Raw genomic sequence first — 25,268 nt, 5'->3', positions numbered from 1 at the left:
CGCCGAGTTTGTATATCCGGGAGCACGGAGTTTTGATATACCGAAATTCTTTGCCCACCTCAGCCTGGGCTGGTCTTGGTGAAGAAAGAAGGGGGCAACGAGCCCCAGTAGAGCAATGGGAAAGACAAAGACAAAGGATAAGGAGGAAGAATCAGAGGAAGAACAAAGAGGAAGAAGGAACAACAAGTGGCGGATAGAACGGGGAACGGACGGTAATATCGCCGTCTCAACACGGGATGGACTGCCCATCCGATGTCATGTGGGATAGCTCAAGCAGCGATTCCTATCATCAAATCCATTTTATTTGTGATGCCCTCTCATTCCCTTGCGCTACCGCCGCTCATTATGTACATATCTATCAAGTCTAAAAAATACTTAGAGATGCTTCTCCCGTCAGCCTCCCCTTAAAACATGATGATTGTAATGTCTCCCTTGGCGTCTTCGCCCACAATCCATCGCTCACTGCCACTCATGAAGCCCTTCCCCAGCAACTCGTCCCACAGACCGCCCGGGAACTTGACCTCGCTCTCCCTAGCCGGCCCGTCGATGCGCTTGTGCATTGCCTCGAGGTCCTCCAGCTCCATGTCGCTCCACTCGAACATGGCTAGGAACGCGGCCCTGGTGACCTCCCACCCGGTCCTTTTCTCGCCGTTGTCGACAGCAGCGGCCGGCGGGTTGCGGAGGCTCGGGGGCAAGTGTACGGCGAGAGATCGCAGCTGGAAGCACTGCCGGGCTCTGATGTGAACCTCTGCGGCAGCGTCATGGACCCCGGACACGGTGACGAAGGGGAAGTCGTCGTGGCGCCAGCAGGGCGCACGGCCCGGCCAGGATTGTCGACTGTCGGAGGTCCCGGAGGTCGCGCTGTGACGACACCCGGCCCGCGGGTTCCTGGTGTTGTTGCTGCCGTCGGCGTCGCACTTGTCCAGCCATCGCGGGCCGTGGCCTCCGAGGGGTATTCCCGTGCTCCGCACTCGGTGTAGAGGCGGCGGTGTGAGCGAGCTGTGAGGCCCTGCAGCCCATCGGTGCGTCTCCTCGACGAGATATATATGTCCGCACGCAGTCTGCGCTGCCTCGTCCCAAGTCGTCGCGTCGAGAGCCAGTTCCCGAAGCGACGGTGTATCCCGCTGCCCGACTCCCCACGCGCGCAGGTCGGCATTTGCCAGCTGGAGGACCACGCGCGGCCCGGCGCCAGCGCCGACCGTCTCCGGACCCGGAGACCCACCTGCGGGCGGGGCGGGGCCGAGCTCCCACACAATCAGCCGCTCGAGCGGGTCGTCGTCGCCCCACGGCGAGCGCGCTGGCTGCCAGACGTACACGGCGTAGTGCGTGCGGTTGTGCGCGGAAAAGAAGCGGTCCTGGTGGGTGGGAAGCATGCCGAGGTGGTGGATCTTCCACTCCGCGCGCCGGACAAAGGACCACTCGCGCCCGGGCTCGGCGGCGTCCCGGCGCGGGAGGAGGGCAGCCGCACCGTGCCGCACGACGTCGTAGGCCGTTGCATAGTGGCGAATGGCGGTGTCGAGGGTTTTGACAGGGTGTGAGAGATCCAACCCATGTTCCTCGCACCACTCAAACAGGAGGACCTTATCATGGAGCCGGACCCGCCGGATGACCTTGCCCGCAGTGTCGAACGGGACGATAAACTCGCTCCCAGTCTCTAGATCTCGGACCCGGTATCTCTGCAGCGGCGTGGATGAGGCAGCAGGGTAGACGAGCAGTCCGTCGTCGGGCTCAAACGTCCACACCGGATCCCAAGACTGAAAGTCGGCTGCCCTATTGTGTAGTTTGAGGAAGCGATTCCACGGCGTGACGCCCCAGAGCGCATTGCCACCATTGAACGTCTGCACCTTGCTCGTCTTCCACGGCTGCGCAGCCCCGAGGTGAAAGTATCGCCGCGCGAGGTTCGCAAACACAGCCGCCCACTCCGTGTCCTCGAGATCCCCCACATAGCCATGGCCGAGTCCCCCGCTCGCAAGCCAGCGGCGAAGTATCCGGGCCTCCCGGGCGCGGGGAAAGCGCCCAAGAATGAGACTGATGGCGAGATCCTGGCGGGTGAGGGCGCTGCGCCAAGCGGACGAGACTTGCCGGCAGCGGAGGGCGTCGACGGGAGGCAGGAGGAGGACGATGTCGAGGAAGATGGTGAATGGCAGATCAGTCAGGTTCATAATTGCGTCTCGATTGTCGCCTGATGCCGAGGTTGAAGTTGGTTGCGATGACGTGCGAGAGCGCAACCTGAACCGGGACTGCAGTCGCAGGATATAGTCCATGCTGACGACATCCGCTTGGCAGATGATCCAACCAGAGCCATTGCGACATCCCTCCCGCCCCTCGTGACGTGAGGGAGGGATTATATAGAGCGAGCCCCGGTGGTGGTGAGCGCCAACTGAAGGGGAGGAAGAGATGGGCTCGGAGCAAGCGCTGACTCCTTGTAAGTGAGGCGTCAGGCGTGCGTTGGTGACACCGGCGTTGCACACACTAACAAAACGCCCTCTGTAACTAGTTCACGCAAGGCGCTGCCACGCCCTGCAAGATTAAGGAGCAAAGCCACTGCACAGATCAGCAAGGACCCTATTCGTAACATTCTATAATGTTGGGGAGATTGGCGCTTACAGAAACAGACAAAGAGAATTGATTGGGAATGACGCAACAGAATCGGTGGCAAATACTTGGTATTGGGCCCACTCAAGAGCCAACAGGCCAACAATAGGCATATGATATTGTGCAGCTACATTCAAGCTAGCAATTAAACGACCAGTGAATAGCTCAACCCAGTCCATATATATTCATTTTGTCCCATGTCCTACAAAGGACGAGCCTGTTTTTCCTCCTGTTGCCATGCGTCTAAAACAGATTGCATCGCGATTCCTTATTGCATCGTGGGCATGGCCACAGAGGCCTTCTTGGCCACGGCGTCGGCGCTCTGCCAGTGGGCCGTCACCGTCTTCAGCTGTGTGTAGAAATTGATACCGGGCTTGCCGTAGAAGGTGCTGGCACCGCCACCGGCGATACTCTTCTTGTTGCCGGTGAAGGAGAACATGGGCAGTGGCACGGGGATGGGGACGTTGATACCAACCTGGCCGGCCTCGATGTTCTTGCGGAACGTCTCGGCCGTGGCGCCAGACTTGGTGAAGATTGCGGTTCCGTTACCGTACTCGTTCTTGTTGATGAGGTCAACTGCGTCGTCGAGAGTCTCGGCATTGAGGCAGACGAGGACGGGGCCAAAGACCTCCTCCTTGTAGCAAGTCATCTCGGGAGTGACGTTGGAGATGATGGTAGGGCCAACCCAGTTACCGTTGGGGTACTTGCTGGGGGTGAAGCCACGGCCGTCGAGGAGAATAGTCGCGCCCTCCTTCTCAGCAGTGGCGATGAGGCTCTCGATGCGCTCCTTGCTCTGGGGTGAGATGACGGGGCCGAGATCAGCACCCTCCTCGAAACCGCCATCAACATTGAGTGCCTTGGCTCGCTCTGCAACCTCGGAGAGCCACTCCTTAGTCTCGCCAACCATGACTAGGGTGCTCAGGGCCATGCAGCGCTGGCCGGCAGCACCAAAGGCAGCGCCGACGACGCTGTTGATGAAGTGGTTCTTGTTGGCATCGGGGAGGACGGCAGCGTGGTTCTTGGCTCCCAGGTTGGCCTGGACTCGCTTGCCGTTGGCAGAACCGCGGCTGAAGATATACTCGCCAGCCTTGTTGCCACCAACGAAGCTAATAGCCTTGATGGCAGGCTCGTCGAGGATGAAGTCAACGGCTTTATGGGCGCCGTGGATAATGTTGACGACGCCGTCGGGGAAGCCGGCCTTCTGGACCAGCTCGGCGAGGATCATGGCGGCACCAGGGTCACGCTCGGAAGGCTTAAGGATCAGGGTGTTGCCGGTTATGGTGGCAATGGGGATACACCACAGAGGAATCATGGCGGGGAAGTCTACGACTCAATTAGCTCGCACTCCTCTATCTCGACGACAGGGAGACTTACTGAAGGGGCAGATGGCGGCAACAACACCCAATGGCTCGCGGTAGGTGCGGGTCTCCATGTCCTTGGACACCTCGAGGACCTCGCCCTTGAGGAGCTCGGGGGCCCCAACAGCAGCCTCGGCGACCTGCAGACCGCGCAGGACATCACCGCGGGCATCGGCAAAGGTCTTGCCCTGCTCCAGGGTGATGCTGGCAGCCAGGCGGTCCCAGTTCTCGCGGATGAGCTGGACGAAGCGGAACATGATCTGCTGGCGAGACAGGACGGTGGTGTTGCGCCACGACTGGTAAGCCTTCTCAGCGCTAGCCACGGCGGCCTTCATCTCGGCATCGGTCATCTGGGGCACGCGGGTGACGAGGTTGTTGGTGGCCGGGTCGTGCAGGTCGATGAACTTGTCCGTGGTGGAGTTGACGAACTTGTTGTTGATGAAGTACGGCGTGTCCTCAACGGCCGCGATCTTCTCGTGGGTGGTCGGGTAGCTGGTGGCCGTGGAGGCCAGCGCCGCCGACGACCTCAGGGCGGTGGCATGAATCTGGCGGGTGGCGATGGAGGACGAGAAGATGGGAGCGCGGGAGGAGAGCAACGGGATGGAAGCCGACGTGCGGGTTCCGGCGCCGACGCCACGGGTAATGAGGCGACGCATGGTGAAGAGTGAAGATGGGAGGGAGGGAGAGGGAGAGAGGTGAAGGAGAGAGGTGAGGAAGAAGCAATTGGGAGGGCAATGGGATGTTGTATGTGGACAATTGTCCGTGAAGCAGCTCTGATGAACCCCGCCTGGAACTCGACGCTCCCTCGAAACCAGTCGCAGGGCCTCTTTCCTTTTATACAGACGCCGGGCCGGTGACCGGCAAGGCTCGCGGAGGGTGCGGAGACGGCGTCGAGAGGAGCAGCGATAAGCCCGTCGTCAGGTCTACGGCTGTTTCGCACGCCAATGTGGAGGCTTGGTGGAGGCTTTCTGGAGCCTCTCGAAGCATCCGGAGGGGGAGCTTCTCTTGCGAGCTTGCCCCAAAGTGTGGGGTAAGCGAAGGGTGCCTCCCCGATCCTGTGCCGATGCCGCCGTTTGCCGTCTAAGCCGACCCGCGCTGAATGGCCGAGGCCAATGGGAAAACCTTAGCCAACGGCCACTGGATATCCGGCTAGTTTCCAGAGGGCAGTCCAAACGAGAGCCTCCTCCCTACCTAGCTAGACAAGACAGCCAGACAGCCAGACAGCCAGACAGCCAGACAGCCAGACAGCCAGACAGCCTGACAGCCTGACAGCCAGACGAGCAACCAATCCACAGCCCTCGCGTCTAGTCCAAAGCAGGAAAGGCAACCCACAGGAAATCAATCAATGGCCCGTCCCTAGTCCGAAACAGGAAGGGAACCAGCTTACTTCCCGCCATGGCACCCAGTCATCAGCCTCGCCATTATCATACAGCACAATACTGACTCTTGCTATCAACTCTTTATTCTCAACCTCTATTGAGATAAAACCCAACAAGGCCCGCAATCGGCGCTCTAACGTTTGAGATACTAGTTCCCTTCCTGTTTTAGACTAGCCTTCCGTCCTCGTGGTTGCCCTTCCATGTATGGAGCACCATTAGATACTTACTTATCTGCGCTCTCACTTGACCTCCCCATTCTGTCCTGGTTCCAAAGCCCACATGACGGCATGTTTAGTACGTAATGTGCCGGTCCAATCACCTTGTCACAGACACCAACAAGACATACCCGGCTCCATAACCGCGGCTACAAAGTACCTTGAACACAGGGAATTCCAACCTCCGTCGATAGGCGATGCAACATTAAGACACAAAATTTGCGGCTGGTTTGGTTTCTTCTCTTATCATTGCTCTCAGACAAGTACGTACCGAAGAGAAAAATGCATATGGAACTAAACTTGAAATACATGCCTACGCCTTGATCTCGAAATCCTTGTCACAGCAGCCATTCATCTCATCACACCCAGCTTCCACCAGGCGCCGTCAAGTTGATGCTGCTGTTCTTGCTCCTTCGTTTTTTTGAAAACCAGTAAAATCGAAATTGGTATTCCCTTTGTTGGGCTTTGTCCTTTTTTTTTTGTGATTGAAATTTTGAGTCTTACTTTCACCTTCCTCTCCTTCGCTTTCAAATCATACAAATCCTACTTTCTCTCCTCCTCTCCCTTACGACTGACTGCGGGTGTTGCGCTTGGTAGCCTCTCCCTTGGCTTTCTCAGCGCCAGTGGTAGTAGCCTCAGCGACCTTGTCCTTGACGTCCTCGGCCTTCTTACCGGCAGCCTTCGCAGGAGCGGGGGTCGAGCCACCCAGACCAACGAGAGCGGCGATGAGAGCAATAAAGGAGATCAAGATAGCGGCAATACCACCAGCAACCTCGGGAACAAACTTGACAGCCTGCAGGGGATCCTTCTGGGCAATGGTGACGAAGAGGTCAACCTTCTCCTTGATGAACAGGACGGGGTCATCCATGAACTTGAGGTCAAGAGGAGAGTCGGCCTTGTCCGAAGGCTTGGGCTTCTCGGCCTCGGCCAGAGCCTTCTCAACGGGCTGCTTGACCTTGAAGGTCTCCTCAGCAAGCTTCTCGGCATCCTCGACGGAGTGGCCAATGTAAATGTTGTCGAAAAGAATGTCGCTCTGCATAGTCCAGATCTCGAAGCCAATCTATCGACAGGTTAGTATCGCTACAGGTAAGGCATATGCGTGCATGGTGTCAACTTACAGCTCCCATGGGCTCAAAGTTGGCGGGGTTCTTGTCCTCAAAGTAGTTGGGGTTCTTGATCTTGCGAGGGGCCCAGACACCCTTGTACTCGGGGTTCTCAATCAGAGGGGCGCTCCACACGCCCTTGTACTCGGGGTTCATCTTCATGGGCTTGGTCCAGGGGCCGCATCCAGAGACGTCAGCGCACTTGGGGTTGGGGACAGTGGGGGCGACCCAGTCACCATCCTCCTCGTCATCCCAGTCCTCGGGCTTCTCAGCCTCAGGGTTGGGGACGGTGATGGCCTCATTCTCGAGCCAGTCCTCGGGCTTGGTAGCCTCCTCATCGACAACCTCATAAGGCGCATCCTCATCCCAGTCCTCAGGCTTGGAAGCCTCGGGGTCGGGGATTCGGGCCTGGTCAACCCAGTCCTCGGGCTTGCTGTCATCAGCATCCTCAATCTCCTCCGGGGGGTTGACGGAGGGGCTGAAGTCCTCCAGGAGGCTGCCGGTCTTGACCTCCTCGCCATTCTGCTTAATGACGTAGGTGTTGTCGGGGTTGACGATCAGGGTGTAGAGCTCGGTCGTCTTGACGATCTTGGCAGTGGGAGGAGTGCTCAAGTGCTTCTCCTCGTACTCGCCAGTCTTGGGGTTCTTGTGGTTGAAGATAAAGTGAACCTTGTTGGTGTGGCCACACTTATCCGGACCGAACATGATGACGTAGGGAGTCGTGTTGGCGAACTCCTCCTGGTGCAGGGCCTTGTTGTCCCGGAGGAGCTTCAGGTAGGCACCACCACACTCGAGGCCATCTGGAAGAGAATATGTCAGCATACACCGTCGCCTTCACATGGTTGAAGCTGAGGTAATCTTACTCTGAAGCTTGACCTCGTACTGAACAACGAGGGTCTTGCCCTTGTTGTCGATCTGCTTGGGAAACTTGGCCGAGATGGCGTGGTGAGCGGCAGGGTTCTTGACAACAAGACCCTTGTCGCCCTCCATTCCCTTGAACTTGACGGGCTCCTCGACGGACCACTCGCCAACATATGCCCATTCCTCATCCTTGTCGGAGCCGGAGGCATCCTTCTTCGCGTGGGAGGGCTTCCATCGCTGCTCCCAATCATCGGTGAACTGCTCAAGGAAGTCGGCCTTGAGGGTGGTAGGCTGTTGGGCAAGTTGTTAGCATCCAATTGAAGGTTGTCTCAGCTGCGAGGTCCGCGGAAAGGCGCGACGAGGAGCTGGGGGATCGCGTCATCAAACTTACAGTGAAGGTGGACAGCTCGGGAACAGCAGGCGAAGCCTCGTCAGCGACCTCCTCGGCATGCGCGCTGGCGAGCAGAGCCGCCGACACAGCAGCGGTGGTGACAGCGTTAAACTTCATGGTGAATGTGGTGATGGGGAAGAAGCTCCGTCAGTGTGGTGGAGGAATTGCGAGTTCGAACCCAGTGCGCGCGACGCAAGCAGGAGACGATTGAGGGTGGAGTAGGGAGAAGGGGGAAGAACACGGGGGATGCGCCGACAGAGATGGCGATGGAGAAAGTGACGGAGATGTGCGACAGTGATTCCCAGCGCTCGAGGACAAGAATCCTAAGAGTGAGGTTGGCCGGACGGAAATCTGAAGCGAGAGGTGGCGTCTTTAGAAGAGTGGAGAGCTGCTTGCTGACCAGTGTTGAGGACACGTAGAAGAAGCTCAGGGCACGGCGCCCAAAATTTCAGGGAGCTTATAGTGCGGGGGCCGGGGGCTCAGCGGGTGCCGGATGTAGGTACAGGTCGGGCGGCCATGGAAGACTAGAGAAATTTGGCCATTGTTGCACACCTGGCGCATTCAGCGTCACGATGCCGACGGACCACGCTCAATTGGGAAATTCCGTGCGAAAAGTGGCTGGGCAGATAATGGAAAAGGTCCCAGCTCTGCGGACGGTGCTTCTGCTCATGGAAGCCATCATTCACGGCCTTCCTGGCATGCAGATGCCCCTTGAGCTACTACGTAGTGCTTCCAGCTTGGAGAGGCCCTGATTCGCCAAGCCGCTCTCCACGAACGGTCGAGGGAAACCACTTTCTAACTCTTGATCCCCACATACCCTGCGGAAGCTACCAAAGGTCAACGGCTTTCGCTGGACTAATGTCACTAACGTCAGTAATGTCAGTCGCCGTTTGTTAATGCTAAAGTCTCCGAAAAACTGCATGCACATGCGCCTCCATGTCGACTTGGGAAGTAAATGGGTATTGTGCGGCCCTGTCAGATTCTATTCAGCCTGGCCCAGATCTACTGCTGGCCAGCATAGGCACGTGAATGGCAAGAACAATTACTATTCGTGCGAAGCACAAATTAACACGTGGTATTTAAAGGATCCCCTGTATCATGGGGAGCTAGACGATACGTTTCCAAGCACCCTGGATTCCAAGCTACCCACTCGTTGCTTGATACGGTGAGACATGACAATCTTTGGAGTTCAACTTAAGACGACAGGTCATGTGCAGAATAATGGGACTTATCATACTGTGGTCCTCAAAGGCTCTTTTGACGGATTACTATTGTTCTGGAGGTTACTATTTACACGCACATCTCATTCCCCATTGACAATTATGCGAGATTCCAATGAAGCATTTTTATTATATATATATAAACCTAATTTTCAGTCTTCATCTCTCATGATGACAATATTTCCTTTTATTTACCACATCCTTTTTTTTTTAACCAACCAGTGCACGTATTCCAACCCAGACACGCCCAAAGCCGCCACTGCACGCCAATAAAGCTCCCATTCAGATGAATCCGAAACTATGTTAGTTGGGGGGAAAATGTCCGACATGACTATTGACTCGGGTTACCATTCAAAAGGCTAAGGGGAATATCGTATTGTAAATTGTCGATGACTTCTGGAAGGATTGAATGATTTTACTCTAGTCACTACATTGGAGCCGACGCCGAGAATTATTATGCAATGAAGCCAACCCGCCTGTCTCATAATCTACACGTGACTTGTTGCGCGGGAAACGCACATATGCGGATGCTTAGCACACAATAACAAAACTCAAATGACCCTTTTGTAATGTTGGGAAGCAATGTCCACACGCTGGTTTTGACCAACGCTTTTTTGCCGGGTTCGTTGGCACTAAGAATGTTTAATCCCACTAGCGCACATGCGCGACCTCCATGATGAACGATCATGGGTCCGTCATACGGATAAATTGCCGACGGAAAACATTTCACGCTACGAACTCGAGACAGGTTAATTGGAGCAAAGTGTAATGGTAAAAGCCATAGCCAAGAGGTATTTTATTCGTGCCCAGGTGCGGAGCAATATGAACGCAAGACGTGTCCCAATTTGTCCATGAAATAAAGGGCCCAACCAGGGGGCCGCCCTCGGGATACTCAGCCAAGCAGCGAGTCACAACTCCATCATTACCGCGATTCCATATCCATTAAATCCTTCCAAAACCCGGATTCTAAAAGAAACCAGTTTACAGAGCGAAGACAGCGACGATGAGGCCGAGGATGGAGGCAGAGCCAATGGCAAGGCTAGCAGCGGAGCTGTCAGAGCTGGTAGAGCTGGAGGAAGAGCCAGTGGCGGTGCCGGAAGAAGACGAAGAGTCAGACGAGTCGGTCTTGGAAGCATCGGTGGACTCAGAGCCAGAGGCAGAGGCACCAGCGCTGGCAGTGTTGTCAGAGTTGGAGGAAGAGCCGGTGGCAGTGGCCTTGGAGCCGGAGCTGCCAGAGCCCTTGGAGTTGCCAGAAGAGCTATCAGTCTCCTTGGGAGTACCGCTGGAGGTCTTGAAGTAGTTGTTGGAGATGCAGTCCTGGACACAGGTGGCGTAGGCGGCGGTCTCCTTCTCAGAGCCGTCACCCTGGTCGCAGTTGGCGACGCAGTTGTTGGTGGCGTTAGCCTGAGCGTCGTTGGGGGAGGGAACCTTCGAAGGATGTCAGTACAAGTCAAGCGTGTTTGGGACGCAGGCAGTGCCCTCGGGGATAACTTACCACGTCGCAGTAAGACAGGCACTTGACATCACCGGGATCGCAGGCGTCGATGCAGGCAACGTAGGAAGCCTGGGCGGGGTCGATGGAGACGGAGGTGGCAGCAGAGGCCAGGGCGGCGAAGCCGGCGACAACAGCGATGGTGAAACGCATTTTGACGGTTGAGGTTGGTATTACGGTATTAGTCGTGGTGTAAAAGCGAGTGGATCTCAAGAAGAGAGTGAAATGGTCGGGCTTCTAACGAGTGAAGAGAGACTGAACTGGATGGAACAAGCAAGGTTGAGGGAGGATGATGGCTAAGTCGGGGCTGGAGCAGACCTTTAAAGGCAGGCCACCTCCAAGCCGTCGGGCACACCAGGGGGATGCCAAAGTCAACCGACAGCAGCAGGGGAAGCGTGCCAAGGCTGCCCGGTCCATCGGGGGGTGGGTTAGAGCGCAGGCACACACTCGGCTGGCTTAGGCCGGCTGGTCTAGAGCTTGCTTTCTTTTCCTCTCTATGCGAGAAGCCACTGGGACCACAGGACGGCCCTCGGCAGGGGTGCCACACTGGGCGTGACATGGCCGATCGGCCGTGATGGTGGTGTCTGGGGAAGCCCGCGGGCCTCAATTTTAAATTTGCAAGCCATGATCCAGCAGGCTAATTTACCGTCCCTGGCAGGCATCTCAGGCATGGCAAGCACTGGCCTTGGCCGAACCGGGAACCGCCTGGATCAGCCGGACGCCCTGCAATTCCGTCTTGACCCAGATCTTGCAGGGTTTCCTCCTCGGGTTCAGCCTGGTGGTCGGCGAGCATTTGCGCAGTGGAGGTGGCTTTTTGGTGTCGACTTTTGGCTGAGGGCTCCATGAGCGCGCGTGGATGCATTGGGACCCACGCCGTGGAGCTGCTGTCATGAACCATCCACTCATTCGTCCACCATCCCATCAACTTCGCCCGCAAAGCTCGTGTTGCTAGACCACCAGGAGACCACCAGGATACCACCCACCAGAATCCAGCATAAACATAGCGCTGTGCACAACCTGTTTGTTCTCGCGACGCGCCCTCACGTTCTCGTGTGCCCATGACGTTCCTCATGGACGTTCGGCGCCTACCTGCCGACACTAGTCTTAGATCCCACGAAGTCGATTGGCGTGCTAGGGAAGCACTGTTTCAGGGGGTTGCCGCGGGCCAGACCATAATCACGTCGAAGGGGGGGCCGGTGGAGAGTGCTGGAATCTCGCTAGGTATCCGGCAGGAACCTCCGTGCGTAACCTAATCCCATAAACAAACAACTGGTACCTGACGATGTGCTTTTTCGGCACCTCGTCAAGACATGAGCGGGGGATCTACGCCTTTCCCGTAGAGGACCAAAGGGGCAACTGAATCGTAATTCCACGAGTGGGATTTACTAGACCTACATTGGTACATGGAGCCAGCCCAAGTTTCTTGCCTCACACAACAGCCGGGAAGCGGCAGTTCAGTGTTTGGTGTGGGTGATGGGTGAAGGGAAAAGCAGCAGCAGTCTGGCAAACTTGCATCATGGTTGTCCAGGTCGACCGCCACACAACAAACCAACCGCGCATAATGCAAACCAACAACCCAGCATAAAAAAGCTTGCTGGCCAATCCAGCCAACCAAGCTGGAGGTCGCGTCGGCCGCAGTGGCGCGTCTCGCGGAGCGTGTTCAACGCTGTGTGGGTGGGTGAAGCCTCTTGCTTGCTGTGACCTGTAACGCCGCCCAGGTTTAGCTGACCATTTTACCCATCAGGCCGCTCGTTGTGCTTGCATGAATACGAGACTAGCCCCAGTGACCTCCGATGCCCCCCAGGCTCGCTAACCTTGGCAGGCGTCTTGCTAGACCAGGATCCTGAGGCCAGTGGCTCCTTAGCCGGTGCGCTGAGCTGAAGGTAGTTCAGACGACCGAAGACACGCGATGCATTCAGGAGTGATGAGAGGCGTTATTGCTTTTGCTTGAGAGCGGTCCGGGCGTTGTTCGAGCTCCCGATGGACGACCCACGGGGGAATAAATACTTCGTACACAGCAGAAAGAGGTGGCTTGGCGAGTCACGGAGGAGGAAAGCCCCGTGAGATGAGCTTGACGAGAGGACTGGTTCATGCACCGAAATGACTCCTCTCAACTTGAGGCTCGGCGCTCGAAGCGACACGCCTTGGATGTGCTGCAGCCTTGGTCGCCACAGCACAGCGCTGTCCCTGAATCCTGTGCGGTGGAGGGTTCAGGACGGCTCCTCGGCTTCTCCGCTGTCCATTGTTGGCAATCCATGCTTTTAAAGGGAGGACACGGGGACCCATTCCATGAATCTGCTACGCTGGCAATCTGCTGGTGGGTGTTCTGACCATTCTGACTATTCATAGCTTGCCACCTGCTCCGAGTGAAGAAAAACGATGCATGAACAAGGTACATACTCCGTACGCGGTTAGACATCCCTGCTCCCTCCCATCGCATCCGCTCTCGGGTGTCTCTGCCGTTACTGGGGCTTGAGTCTTGTGTGGTGGGATAGAAGCCTCGGGACGCCTGCGAGGGCCATGGGAAGCGCTGCGAGGCCCTGGCAAGCTCTGAAGCGTGTCCACTTGCGTTCCGCTTGTACCTGGGATACCCAGGCGTCGCAATTAATGTCCTGCATGTTATGACCCATGTGGATTAATAAGGTTAGCCCGGCAAGGCAAGGCAAGGCAAGGCCAGCAAAGCCACCAGGTAAGGTACCTAGGAACTAGGTACGTAGTAGCGAGGCAGACATGACCTCACCGGCCCCGAATGATCTGAGGAGCCTGCGCAGCTGAGTGGTCAGGGGCCGGCTCGTTAAGGAATGGCCACCGCCTATTAGCCGCAAGCGGGCGGAAATCGGCGGGCCCTTGCCGGCTTCTGACTGGCTTCTGACTGGCTCTCGCTCACTGTGGCAGGAGTCTGACAAGGCGATGGGCCAGCCTTGGGCAGGTGCGGCGTCGTGACTGACAAACTGCCCATTTCCCGCAGCGAGCAGGAGACAGCGACTAGAGCCATCACACGTCTTTGGCCCGACCTCACCTGTTCTGACCTGACCCGACCTGAATCTCCGGGGACCGATCTGCGCCGCCGCCGGGACTCCGAATCTTTCGGCTCGTCCGACTCGTTCTTGGAATCCGAGATCCGAGACAGCCCAATTTCCCTCGGCGCCAGCCCGCCCGATCTCGACCGCTCCGTCGTCCCCGGGAGCTTCCCACCCAAGGCCTTCGCAATGCCTTCCTTCGCCAGTGATGACGCCGCACAGCGCGAAGCCGGCGAAGCCCTCGTTACCTCCGTGGATCCCAACCATCCGGCCAACTTGATTCCCTCCCTATGCGCCAAGTTCTGGACCTTGGGATGGGTCACGGGAACTGGAGGCGGTTGCTCCATCCGAGATGAGTACGTCTTTTTTTTTCTTTTTTCATCTCTTTTTTCGGGTGGTGTAATTACCCCACGCTGCCGTATTCTGCCCCTCTGTCCCTCATACATCTTGTACATTCATGAGGGGCTTTATTTATACACAATTCAAGCGATTGATTTACACATCTCTACCTCACAACCCTCGCTACCTTTCATTCCACCCAACGCGATGAAGGCAACCCACTTCATTTTTGCTCGCGTATCCCCACGAACCCTCCATGGAACTGGTGCCGTTAATTGACAACGACTCTCTGACCATCATGACTCCTGTCGACAATTTCATTTCTCCTCACTCTCACCACCCCAATTGAGCATTGTTCCGAAAGAAAGCACTGAATTCACCTCGCTCGTGATATAATCTACAATGGCTCCTATTATTATCATACTTACACGTTTCACCCTACTAGTGACCTTGTCTACATCGCGCCCTCGGGTGTCCAAAAGGAGCTCATGACAAACACCGACATCTACGTCATGTCTCTCTCCGACCAAGACCTTGAAGCCATTCGCCAGAAGCAGAAACCTCGCACCTACCTACGCTCTCCTCCCCACTACAAGCCCTCCCAGTGCACGCCACTCTTCCTTGCTGCCTTTACCCGTCGCGGGGCTGGCTGCTGCATCCACACCCACTCGCAATGGGCCGTCCTCGTCACCCTCTTGCTCGAGGCTCAGGGCCCTGGCAAGGACAAGGTCTTTGAGATCAATAACCTCGAGCAGATCAAGGGCTTTGGTCGCGGAATGACCAAGGTTGGTAACTTGGGATACCATGATACCCTCCGTATCCCCGTCATTGAGAATACTCCCCACGAGGAGGACCTCACCGAGTATCTCGAGGAGGCTATGGAGAAGTACCCAGATGCCTACGCCGTCTTGGTCCGTAGACATGGCGTCTACGTTTGGGGTGACAACGTCCACAAGGCCAAGACCCAGTGCGAGAGGTAAGCAGTCCCAATCTCATCAACACCAGGTCATAGGCCTCGTTGACTAACACATGACAGCTTGGACTATCTCTTCCAGTTGGCTGTTGAGATGAAAAAGCTCGGTCTCCCATGGATCACCGAAATCACCCAGATCGCTCCCCAGCGAACCTAATCGCAAAAGATGAGCACCATTCAACTGCTCAAAGGAACCACTTAGGTGCCTCTTTCAACAAGGCTTTAATTTTTTTTCGTAGATGGGTGGGTAGGCAATAGTTAAATATCACGGAGTTCATAGGCGAACAACGATGAACAATTTTGAAACTGGCAACGGCGGGAGAACCATTTCTTTGGGCATCTCTATCTCAGAGCTCGTCTCTCTGCCGTCCTGCTTCTGTCACCCCCTCGGTCTCTTCCCACATTCTCTTCTTGGTGTTCCGGGCTCCATCCACCACGGCATCCTTGTCCTCAGGGATGTTGTCGAGCTTCTCGGCCTCGTTGACGGCCTCGACAATCTTTTCTACATCATCTAGCACCGACTCCGAATCCATAGTCTCCTCGCCCACTTTCGCCGTAGGCAGATCCTTGTTCGGTAGACCTTTAACGGGAATCTCTTGGTTCTCTTGTCCCACGTCCATTTTGCCAGACTCTCCCGCTACTGACCTTCCCTGCATCACCGCACCCCCAACCTTGACGCCCGTGCCAAAGATGAGTCGCATAGGCAGCCAGATGAGCCACCACATCGGCCCGTAGAGAATCCTCCTAAAGACGAGCCACGCACCCGTAACCATGAGCATGTACATGGCCGTCTGGAGGTACCAGGTATCGCTCTTCTGCGACCGCAACAGCGTGCCGAGCAGATCCTTGGAGCTCGCCAGCATGCTGTCCAGGTCGCCGTATGAATCGTTGAGCTGCTTGAGCGCGGCCGACGACTCGGTCAGCGTCTGGTGGGCGTACTCGCTGCGCTCCAGCTCCGCGGCGATGAGGTCGTGCGTCCGGCGCAGGGCGCTGGTCATGTTGCTGCTGGCGCCGACAATTTGCTGGTCATCCTCGGTGAGGCTCGACTGATGCTGCTGCTGTGACGGCTGGCGCGTGGGGCGGGCGATGACGGGGACCTTTTCTTCCCCCGGTAGAGGGGAGCTGGTCCCGGATGCAGACTGCGAGTAAGACCGGATGAGTAGTTCTCGTTCCAGCCTCTGCGCTTGCACCAGGCTGTTCTTCGCGGACAATCGGGCTTTTCGGAAGGATAGGCGACAGCTGCAGCCTTGTTAGAGGACTGGATCCCAGTAATTCAGAATAGGCATACCTTGCCAGGTCCTTTCCTATCTTCTCGGCGCCCTCCCGCAATCTCTCCTTGTCATGCTCGGCTCCACGAAAATATTCCACCTCTTCTTGCAGGAGCTCCTGATCCTCCTCCCCGTCCCGCAGGATATGCGTAATCTCCGCGCCGAGCTCGCCGCTCACGCTGTTCTCTTCATCGGTGGTGAGGGGCACGGAGCCGGGCTCAAACTTTAGGGTCGCGAGTCGGTCGATGAGCTCCTTGAGCTGCGTTGTCGTCTCCTGCAGAGCTACCAAGCGCTCCTGGAGGCCTTCGAAGGACATGGTGGTGGGCAAATCGGCTTCGGGATATGGATTTTAAAAGACAAGTCCAGTTGTCCTGCAGCAAGCTGTTTTTTAGGCACGTTCTCGCCTGGAACGCTGTCCCTTTGCGAAACGTGGTCCCCGGCATCATGACGTTGCGCTTGTTGAATCAGCCCCGGTATGTGGATATGCATCTATGCGACCACGCGCTGTCCCTCGAAATTTCAGCATCACGATCGGCTTCCAGCGAGCGACATAGGACGAACCAACTCCGACGACCCTACGGCCCCCATTGAGTCCCCGCGCGCTGCGCTCCCGCCGTCAAAATGATCACCAAATTCATGACCGAGGTCACGGCCAAGTTCAACCCCTTCTCGACCTGCGCCAAGCCCGCCCGCCTCTTCCTGACCTTGCTCCCTCCAACCGCCCGCTCCAGCGGCTTGGCCATCACCACGACGCTGCTCCCCCGACACTCGACGGAACCCAGCTCTCTGCGAGTCAAGTTCAGTACGTTGCGCTACTCGGGATATTCTGGTAGGAATAGCTGCTAACTAGCTGGGCATAGAGGATGGCAAGGAGCTGGACTTTAACTGCGAGAAGATCAACATTAAGGGTCTGGTGGAAGAACTTGACCGTCACTCCCGTCAACTACAGAAGACGGCTGATCTTACCGACTAAATACTCTACATTGTACCTATACTCTGCATCGAAGGCGTTTTGAGGAAGCGAGGACTACACCGGGGGCCGAATCGGCCAAATGGGACGACATCACAATCTCTGTACAATACAATATGACGGCAATTGATCAGTTCTTCTTGTATTGTGCCTAAGTCTTATGTGCCTACGTGCAAGTTTTTACACACTATATGGCTACCAGACATCTGTGCATTTTCTCATGTACGGGCCTATAGACGCACTTAAGCGGAGGCACCGCTGATGAAGAACCACTTGTCAATAGAGGCGTCAATCTTCTCGGCGGGAAGCTCCTCATGAGGGGGCAGAGGAGGGAGCTGGCTGGGGTCCACGCGGGAAGGAGACTGGGGAACGTTGGTGTTGGTGCTGCGAGATGTCAGTATGGGCTGGGTAAAGAGCATGTCAATATACTTACAGGGCGATGCCGCCGGCAGGGGTCTTGCCGGTGATCAGGCGCTCCCAAGCCTCAGCACACTCACGGACAACCTCCATGGCGTAGCTATTACGGAATGGTTAGTTTTTCGTGTCGGCAAGGTCCAATGTGACAACTAACCTCTTGTTCTTGCACTCGCCGGTGAAGGCGAACTGGTTCTCGGGCTTGCCGTCGGGAATCTTGTAGATGCGGAACCACTCATTGGTGGCTCGGAGGAGACCAGGCAGGTGTCGCTCAACATCCTCAACGTCGTTGAGCTTGGAAGCCAGAGGGTCGTTGATGTCAATGACAATGACCTTCCAGTCAGTCTCCTCCTCGTCGAGAAGGGCCATGACACCGAGAACCTTGACCTGCTTCACCTGACCAGTGTAGCCGACGAGCTCGCCGATCTCGCAAACATCGAGAGGGTCGTTGTCGCCCTTGGCCTTGGTCTCGGGGTGGATGGAGTTGGGGTCCTCCCAGGTCTGCAGAGGGGAGAGTTAGCGGTCTGGCGCACGTGTTTGGGTAGGGTTGGAGCTGTGAGACATTGGGACATGGGTTGGTCATACCTGGGGGAAGGCACCGTAGTTCCACAGGTAGCCCTTGTGGGGGAAGCAGTTTCGGACGAAGCGAAGCTTGCCCTTCTTGGTGTCCTGCTTGATGGGGTTGAGGAGCTCCTCCTTGGAGATCTGGTGGCAGGATGATTAGCACAGTGTTCGTGGTTATGAGGGCTGACGTGGCGAGGAGCAGGATGCCCAACCCCTAGGAGGGGGAGGGGCAGGCGGTGGGGAGCTCGACTGTGGAAGCTTGATCCAAGACGACGGCGAGGTCGAGCACAGCAGTAGACACGGCAGTAAAACAAAAGACGATGGAGAGCGAGATGAAGCTTACCTCCTGCTTAGCATTGGTCCATCGAGGAATCTCAACAACCATGTTCAGGATGGTCTGCTCCGCGTTGGCGTACAGAGGAATATCGTGGAAGGGCGAGACGGGGATGCCATCCTTCTCAATGTAGACGCGGTGCTCGAAGGTGTTGGCAGCCGCGACCTTGCGGACGTTGTAGGGGGAAGCCATGCTGGGCGGCGAGTTGGAATTGGACGGGGAGCTCGAAGAGAGGTGACGAGCGATTTGGGCCGTTCGTCGAGAAGAAATTTTGTTGGAGGCGAAGGTCGACGTCGAGGCGGCGAGAGAGTGGGAGGATGGAGGGGGCGGGGTATTGTGCTGGGTCAGGCTGGGCCTGGCTCCAGTAATGCGTGTCGCCAGCGTTGCGGTGTGATTGGCCCGTACAGGCCCTGGAGTTGGGAGCGATGGCAACAGCGACAGCGAGTACGTCAGCGAGTACGGCGGGAGGCCCCGTAGCAGCAGCGGGTGCGATAGCGGCTGTAAGGGCTGTGTAGGCTGTGGCAGCGCTCGTAGGGGGGAGACGGACACCGACCTCTGCAGCCGGCGAGCTTGGAGAGCGAGCATCAACAACAACGGATCGGGGGGAGTGGAGACCCCGGAGAGAAGGGGAAATGGGCTGGCTCAAGGGAACCCAGATATAAAAATACACGCAGTGCTGTTACACGGTCACGCACTCACCCCAGCTCTCGTTTTCCGCGGGCGTCGGTCGTCGGCTCTGGATGCTCGTGTCGACCGAGGTCTTTTTCTAAGCTACCGGCACTTTCATCGGGGGGCGGGAAGACGGAGATGTGCCTGAGGATGCGTGGCCTCGGACCTTTCATCGGAACCTGGTCACGGACGCTACCCTAGACCAGGGTAGCCGTCATGACGGCGGGTTCAAAACACTTGCTCACAATTCCATTCATCCACTTCATGTCTAATAAAAGCCGCGTCAAGGATGGTTAGACAGACCCACGTCGAGCGATCACCTCATATTGATTGGATTCGGACGAACGTTGGAGCCTCGACGGAGCTTCGCCAGGCCTCGGCGGAAGCTGCAAGCGTCTCCATTCCGCGACAGCTGGATGCTCCGCTCCGATGGTCCAGCACTTTCCCTACCCCTGCAAATATCACCGGTTGCAAGCCTCACAATAATTAACGGACCGAGTAAGAAGGACGCAGTGGAAACTAACGATATAACCAGTCACTCAATAGGATATAGTACAACAGCGCCAGAAAGCAATCGCAAAGAACCCCCGGTCAGGCCAAGGAATAAACACCATCAACCGTAGTAAACCCATCAGCTCTCCCACCAATGTACCGCAAAGTCAGGCATAGCATATCCCTACCCTTTAAACCGCAGTCTCAGGTTTCGAATCGGTATGCACTGGCTCTGTCTCGTCAACCACAGACGTCTCCTTTTCTTTGCCCTTGAGACTCGGCGACCGACTTTCAACTGGTGTCTTGTAGACATCTGCTTCAGGCTGCCATTCCTTTAGGTCGTCCTCGCAGTCGTTGAGAACCTGGCGAGCCTGGGCAGAGTGCTCATACACTGGCCGTGAATCTCCTGGGACAACGGGAGTGTCGTCCAAGAGGTCCAAGAGCCGGCGTCCATGCTTGGCGAGGATGATTTGTTTCTCCGCCCGCTCGATGGTGGCGGCGAACTCTGCTGCGTAGGCCTCCTTGAGCTTCTGGCGAGTCTTGAGGTTGTCAGCAATGAAGAAATAAAAACCGAGACATGAGCACATACAATATTGGAGAGTTGGGCCTCTGCCACCAAGTTCTCAGCCTCGGCCCGTACTAGTTCCTGCTCCAGAACTACCAACTTGGCACTCTCCGGTTCCTTCATCTTGATGCGTTGAATCTCGTCCGCAATTTTGCTCTTTCCGTCCCTACTAGGCTGCACACTCTTCTCTGTGTTTCGGATGGTCTTTAGAATCGCGCGGGAGTCGTCCAATGCATGCGCGTAGGTGTCTTCCTGCTCTCCCATCTCGCTCAGGACGACGCCCACCTTGTCCGAGATGTCGCTGATACTATCATCTCCAGTTTGTTCGCCCCATTCTGACAGCTGAGTCGCAATGGCAACGCGCTCACGGCCTGCCGTCTCGTGGGCCCCGATGAGGTTGTTCTCCGACTTGATGAGGCGGAACAGCTTTTTAGATAACTCGGGTTGGACGGTGCCTCGGAGGGAGTTGAAGGAGAACCCTCGCCTGGTGCTCGAGCCCGTAGACCCAGAGGACTTGTTGGCTCTGTTGGAGCGGATGGAGAGAGCGCGGTTCCTGTGTGAGGTCAAGGTAAGCCCACTGTCTGGTCGGTAGAGGGGTATGAGGTGCTGAACAGAGCCGTCGAAGCTGGAACGAGACATGGCGGTTGTAGAGGTCGGAGTTTTCAAGGATATAGGTATTCGGGAAGAAGAGTTGACGGACAGGGTGAGGATGGACTTACATGTCGGCGTCGGAAGCGTTGAAGCGCACCCTGATAGGTAGGTAGCTGAGATCTGGAGGAGTGCCCTTTCCTCAACGTCAGCGACAGTGCTGCAAGAGGGACCGTGGCTCTGATGTCCCATGAAACAGAAGGAAAGACGCAAAACACACGAGCTGCAACTGAACCAAGACAGGCGACTGCTTACAATTGACGAATAGATCGGCAGGGATCTGGTATGGAGAATCCTTTGAGGGAGCTTCCTGGGTTGTTATAGTTTTGACGTTGCAAGGTTGCAGTGACAAGGTGTTGATGACAACGCCCAACCCCACGCGCAGGGGTAAGCTGGCTTTAATAGAGGTTAAAGGTGGATGCGTCGAATCGAACTGACGTGCACGATCTCATCTTCCCTGCTTCCGGTATCATAAACATCCAGACCATCTTGGGTTCGGAGGCGCGGCAATGGTGGTGACGGAATGCGCAGTGATGTCATACACATTTAGCCCTGCTGATGGGGACCCCGCGGTCCCGCCGCTAGATGTGGCAACAGGCTTTTTGTCTGGGGACTTGAACACCACCACGAGTGGGATGACGAAACTGACGGGTTGTGCCGTGCGTGGCCCGATATTCGCAATCTGTTCTACTTGTTGGGACGGAGTTACTGGCCAAGAAGAAGAAAAAAGGCTACTTTGTGATGTGCGCGTGTTGTGTACATTGCTTGAAAATCTATCTTGCGTGACAGCTGTCTCCCGCTGACTTCGGAACGCCCTGCCCGAGAAAACATGAATCCGCCCTCCTAATTATAGTGTCCATGTTGAAAATGTAAAAAGCCCCCCAAATCACTCGCGCCCGGTAAATTGTAACAAAGCCTCCGCATCCCGCCCGTCCGAGTCGTGCGCCGGTGTCGCTGTCTAAACATATCGACTGTCTTCATAGACACGAGGGTAGCTCGCTCTGGGGCTCTGGCTGTGGTATGACCGCCGGGTGACGCTGGTGTAGCTGGCGCGCGGGGAGTGGTGATGGTGATGGTGCCCGTGGTGATGGTAACGCCGTGCGGGGATGATTTCCTCGTGGTAGTAGTACTTGGTCTTGGGCTCGGCGCCGAAACACATGTTTGCGAGAGGGAGCGAGTAAAGTGGTTGGATATTTGAGGTTGATAGTGGTAAGGTTGGAAAGACGGTGGATTTGATGGCTTGGATAGAGCGATGGTTCGTTGAGTTGCGACGCAGTCTTTGATAAAAGCTAGATGCAGATACAGAGTGACGAGAAACAAGAGGAGGGAATCGTAAAGGACACTTGGGGGATACCTCATCATCTTATACGGGGCTGAGGGCTTCACATGGTCTCCTGCCCAGTTTCTGAGGTCACCATGTCCCCCAACATGCAAGCAGGGAGGGTACCTTGAACCAGGATGACAATCGCGGCGTGCCTCGCCGCCACCAACTCCACCCACCAAATGCACAAGACCAGCCCAGTGCCGTCATTTCTTAAGGCTGAGGCGCAGGCTTGAAAGTGAATTGGACAGAAGCACTAGATCCGAGGTTTCTCCGTGCAGTGTCATCCTCAATTGACACGGGACTCGGAACATGACCAAACGCCAAGGGATTGATCATTGCTGTGGTGCCAAAAATCAATTTGAGAGAAAACCCTTCTATGTTACATTTTTACAACATTCCCACGCTGCTCCCGCTTATTCATTCAAATAAACGCTGAGGAAATGTCCCTACTTCCTCGGCTGAAATCCCACCTGAACCTTTCCGATAATCCAGGTCGCAGCGTAGAGGGACATGATGCTGGCGAAAATGACGAGGGGCTTGCGCAGAACGCTCATCAGCGGCGCATCGTACGAGATGATGAGATCGCGGTCCCGGAACTCGTCCACAAGGTTTCGGGCAGTGATGCTGACACTAGTGCGTCCAACAGTGTCAAGGTAGGTCTTGGAGACACCGACTGACGTGGATGCAATGGACGACTCAGGGACGGTGGTGAAGAACTTGACGTTCCTAAGTCATGGTTAGACACGCTTCAACAGAGACCATTTGATGGAGACTTACTCGGCACCCTCGGGGAGGAGAACCTTAACATTGATCTGCTGGTACTCAACACCCTCGACCTGCTTGGGTCCCTCAAGGAAAGGAACCTTGAGAACAAAGCCTCCGGTGGCAGTCTTGCGCAAAAAGTTGGCAGCATCGGAGTTCCATCCGATAGTGAAGGGGTACTTCCAGCCGCCGAACAAAGGGTAGCGAGGTTTGAGCTCGAGGATGGCCTCTCGCTTGTTGCTTCTGAATTTAGAGGTCGACACGTTGCCGATGGTATCGACGAAGTAAGCGTCCACACTGCCAACCTGGAGCGGAACTCGGAGCTCCTTCAGAGCATGGGTGGGAGGGCTGTAAAAGGCGGCCTGAACCCACTTGACTCGGTTGAAAGGCTTAGACAGGTTGGCGCCTCGATGGTACAGCTCGTACCTCTCCTCGAAGGCAACGTTGCCGCCCCAATGGCTCACCTCGATGTCGCGGTTCAACACGGCAACGTGGGTAACGGGCTTCTCGAACTCGAATCGGACCTGGGCGGGGGAGACGGCGCCAGCGGGCTGCTCCTCAAAGGGACCGTATGTCAACTTGGCGCCCTGCTTGGTGGGAAACTCCTTGATCTTGGTGTATCCTGGGATAGCAGAAGACGAGGACTTGACCTCTGTCTTCTGCTTCACGGTGGGGTAGGCCGATGGGGCGTAGATGGAGAAGTCGTAGACAAGGTACTGCAACTCGTCCTGAGGGACGGATGCAGGCAGGGGAGTGTACGCCTTCAGGTAGTAGAAGGAGATACCGAGGGTTTGCTGGGCGCCAGGCTTGAGGGGAGTGGGGAATCGAATGCGATAGTACTGAACATTGCTAAGGAGACAAAGAGTCAGCAAGATTGAGACGCGCCGGATCGACATACTTACTTCAGGGCATCGTATTCAACAGACTCAACGGCAAACGGCCCAGCGTCTGCGTCCTTGCGGTCCTTAACCTCGAAGCCTCCGACGCGAGCCAGCTGGTCGGCAGTGAAGGGCAGATAGTATTCGTCCTGGGGCTCAGACGCGATATTCTGAACGAGAACATTGATCTGCTCCTTGACGTAGTTCTTCTCTAGGGAGATGACGTGAACGAGGTTGGCGTTCTTGAAAACCTGGGGAGGCTTGAAGTCGCCAGGCAAGTTGGCCTTGGACGACTGTGTCTCGGTCGTGGCGCTGGCGAGGGCCGTCGACAGGAAGCCGAGGAGAGCCGTTGTAATCGAGTACGGCTTCATGTTGGCGAATGTGAAGGGGACGCGCTCATCGATTGAGCGGACCCGGATTGGAAGGAGAGGGTTCGTGGGAGATTAAAGTCTGTCGCAAGCCGCCGCGAGTTCTCGATTCGCAACGAGTCCTCCTGAGACAGCTCCGAAAAGCATACGTTGCCCATTCGCACGTCAGCCAGAGCTGCAGGGTAGCTCCCAGCCAATGAGAGCGCAGGCGAAGGTACCAGGTACGTGCGCGGCCGGCATATAGTAACCCCGGGCTCCGAGCACTAAAAAGCTGAGCTCAACAGCTTTGAGGCCCGTCTCGGAGCTACTCTGTTTGTTGGAGGACCTCTGTGGAGGGGTACTTGACGTCAAGTACCCTGCCCCCACGAACACCAAGCCAAGGGATCGAGGTCACAAGGTGGCTTCCAAACCTCACATCATGTCACCACGAATCTCGACAACCAACCCCCGCCCCGGCAAATGCGCACGAGGAAGGGAATCGACTGTCGGTGTACGGTGTGTTTTCCCCTTTATGTTTCCTGGCCTGGGACTTTGAGCCTGGTGATACTTTGTGTTCTACATGCGAGGTGTTTCGTCAAGGACATACCCTGCCAGACCTGAGCTACCACTAGACCTGAGCTACCACTAGACTGTCCACCAGTTGGAGAAAGAAAAAAGCCACCCGTCGGTACCTCTCGCCGAAGAGCTTATCACCCTGGACCCATCTGGATGCATGCCAGGCAGCTTGCACTTTTTGTTGTTTAATCTAGTCTCGTACAACGAGCAAGCGGTCAGATAAACGGATTACGTAGCTGAGAACTGGAGAACGCCCACGAAGGGAGGCGACAACAGCACATGCCCGAGGAGACGTCTCCATCCATGCATGCCGCGGGGGGGGTCCAGATGGGCGCAGATGGGCAACTTGGGGGCACACGGGGTTTGCAATTGGACACTGGCAGCTATAGAGCTTGGCTGGCCTCTGGGGAAACGCCCCCAGCAGAGTGCCGACATGAAGAGGCCAGAGAAAGCAAAGCAGGGCGTGGAGCGTGGCGAGTGTGGGATGTGGGAGGCGGGATGGATGCGAGGT

At 56.3% G+C, this 25,268-nt stretch overlaps 10 protein-coding genes across 10 annotated transcripts; 2 read left to right on the top strand and 8 right to left on the bottom strand.

Moving 5' to 3' along the window:
* Window positions 1-148: 148 nt before the first annotated feature.
* On the bottom strand, window positions 149-2,564 carry BGZ61DRAFT_12296 (uncharacterized protein). The gene has a single exon (XM_046237050.1). The coding sequence runs from the start codon at window positions 2,262-2,264 to the stop codon at window positions 405-407; it is 1,860 nt and encodes a 619-aa protein (XP_046112060.1). The 5' UTR covers window positions 2,265-2,564; the 3' UTR covers window positions 149-404.
* A 299-nt stretch (window positions 2,565-2,863) lies between these two features.
* On the bottom strand, window positions 2,864-4,609 carry BGZ61DRAFT_470733 (methylmalonate-semialdehyde dehydrogenase; the record flags this gene model as incomplete). The annotated part of the gene is made up of 2 exons (XM_046248120.1): window positions 2,864-3,918; window positions 3,970-4,609. 2 exons carry the CDS (start codon window positions 4,607-4,609, stop codon window positions 2,864-2,866), a joined length of 1,695 nt encoding a protein of 564 aa, XP_046112059.1.
* A 1,503-nt stretch (window positions 4,610-6,112) lies between these two features.
* BGZ61DRAFT_488699 (Calreticulin family-domain-containing protein) lies at window positions 6,113-8,019 on the bottom strand (the record flags this gene model as incomplete). Its single annotated transcript, XM_046250131.1, has 4 exons — window positions 6,113-6,607; window positions 6,666-7,450; window positions 7,514-7,802; window positions 7,903-8,019. 4 exons carry the CDS (start codon window positions 8,017-8,019, stop codon window positions 6,113-6,115), a joined length of 1,686 nt encoding a protein of 561 aa, XP_046112058.1.
* Window positions 8,020-9,871: 1,852 nt separating this feature from the next.
* BGZ61DRAFT_12151 (uncharacterized protein) lies at window positions 9,872-10,871 on the bottom strand. Its single transcript, XM_046237039.1, has 2 exons — window positions 10,618-10,871; window positions 9,872-10,550 (listed from the first exon to the last, which is right to left on the bottom strand). Exons 1-2 carry the CDS (start codon window positions 10,765-10,767, stop codon window positions 10,104-10,106), a joined length of 597 nt encoding a protein of 198 aa, XP_046112057.1. The 5' UTR covers window positions 10,768-10,871; the 3' UTR covers window positions 9,872-10,103.
* Window positions 10,872-13,823: 2,952 nt separating this feature from the next.
* Window positions 13,824-15,103, top strand: BGZ61DRAFT_525424 (class II aldolase/adducin N-terminal; the record flags this gene model as incomplete). The annotated part of the gene is made up of 3 exons (XM_046252758.1): window positions 13,824-13,990; window positions 14,419-14,949; window positions 15,010-15,103. 3 exons carry the CDS (start codon window positions 13,824-13,826, stop codon window positions 15,101-15,103), a joined length of 792 nt encoding a protein of 263 aa, XP_046112056.1.
* A 190-nt stretch (window positions 15,104-15,293) lies between these two features.
* BGZ61DRAFT_470728 (uncharacterized protein) lies at window positions 15,294-16,530 on the bottom strand (the record flags this gene model as incomplete). The annotated part of the gene is made up of 2 exons (XM_046248119.1): window positions 15,294-16,185; window positions 16,235-16,530. 2 exons carry the CDS (start codon window positions 16,528-16,530, stop codon window positions 15,294-15,296), a joined length of 1,188 nt encoding a protein of 395 aa, XP_046112055.1.
* A 98-nt stretch (window positions 16,531-16,628) lies between these two features.
* BGZ61DRAFT_437977 (ribosomal protein L44) lies at window positions 16,629-17,308 on the top strand. The gene is made up of 2 exons (XM_046244190.1): window positions 16,629-17,016; window positions 17,075-17,308. The coding sequence occupies exons 1-2, from the start codon at window positions 16,836-16,838 to the stop codon at window positions 17,185-17,187; spliced, it is 294 nt and encodes a 97-aa protein (XP_046112054.1). The 5' UTR covers window positions 16,629-16,835; the 3' UTR covers window positions 17,188-17,308.
* A 118-nt stretch (window positions 17,309-17,426) lies between these two features.
* Window positions 17,427-18,688, bottom strand: BGZ61DRAFT_337058 (inorganic pyrophosphatase; the record flags this gene model as incomplete). Its single annotated transcript, XM_046239023.1, has 5 exons — window positions 17,427-17,568; window positions 17,618-17,701; window positions 17,756-18,099; window positions 18,184-18,303; window positions 18,506-18,688. 5 exons carry the CDS (start codon window positions 18,686-18,688, stop codon window positions 17,427-17,429), a joined length of 873 nt encoding a protein of 290 aa, XP_046112053.1.
* A 971-nt stretch (window positions 18,689-19,659) lies between these two features.
* Window positions 19,660-21,371, bottom strand: BGZ61DRAFT_437970 (Eisosome component PIL1/LSP1). The gene is made up of 4 exons (XM_046244189.1): window positions 21,126-21,371; window positions 20,942-21,006; window positions 20,247-20,775; window positions 19,660-20,196 (listed from the first exon to the last, which is right to left on the bottom strand). Coding segments are annotated over exons 2-4 (879 nt in total). The 5' UTR covers window positions 20,944-21,006; window positions 21,126-21,371; the 3' UTR covers window positions 19,660-19,848.
* A 1,269-nt stretch (window positions 21,372-22,640) lies between these two features.
* On the bottom strand, window positions 22,641-24,205 carry BGZ61DRAFT_525419 (Ribophorin I; the record flags this gene model as incomplete). The annotated part of the gene is made up of 3 exons (XM_046252757.1): window positions 22,641-22,920; window positions 22,972-23,805; window positions 23,859-24,205. 3 exons carry the CDS (start codon window positions 24,203-24,205, stop codon window positions 22,641-22,643), a joined length of 1,461 nt encoding a protein of 486 aa, XP_046112051.1.
* Between the last annotated feature and the right edge of the window lie 1,063 nt (window positions 24,206-25,268).

The sequence above is a fragment of the Ilyonectria robusta genome (genome assembly GCF_021365365.1).
Source record: "Ilyonectria robusta strain PMI_751 chromosome Unknown BGZ61scaffold_1, whole genome shotgun sequence".
In the NCBI taxonomy this organism is placed as follows: domain Eukaryota; kingdom Fungi; phylum Ascomycota; class Sordariomycetes; order Hypocreales; family Nectriaceae; genus Ilyonectria; species Ilyonectria robusta.
This window is presented reverse-complemented; position numbering and strand designations above follow the sequence as displayed.

What these genes read in the sequence shown, in the direction of transcription:
- BGZ61DRAFT_437970 (XM_046244189.1), bottom strand. An exon ending in AGGCCCAACTCTCCAATATT is followed by an intron (nt 20,197 to 20,246) that starts GTATGTGCTCAT and finishes GACAACCTCAAG; the next exon opens with ACTCGCCAGAAGCTCAAGGA.
- BGZ61DRAFT_437977 (XM_046244190.1), top strand. Translation starts at nt 16,836, where the DNA reads ATGATCACCAAATTCATGACCGAGGTCACGGCCAAGTTCAACCCCTTC. An exon ending in CTCTCTGCGAGTCAAGTTCA is followed by an intron (nt 17,017 to 17,074) that starts GTACGTTGCGCT and finishes AGCTGGGCATAG; the next exon opens with AGGATGGCAAGGAGCTGGAC.
- BGZ61DRAFT_12296 (XM_046237050.1), bottom strand. Translation starts at nt 2,264, where the DNA reads ATGGACTATATCCTGCGACTGCAGTCCCGGTTCAGGTTGCGCTCTCGC.
- BGZ61DRAFT_12151 (XM_046237039.1), bottom strand. Translation starts at nt 10,767, where the DNA reads ATGCGTTTCACCATCGCTGTTGTCGCCGGCTTCGCCGCCCTGGCCTCT. An exon ending in GCCTGTCTTACTGCGACGTG is followed by an intron (nt 10,551 to 10,617) that starts GTAAGTTATCCC and finishes CATCCTTCGAAG; the next exon opens with GTTCCCTCCCCCAACGACGC.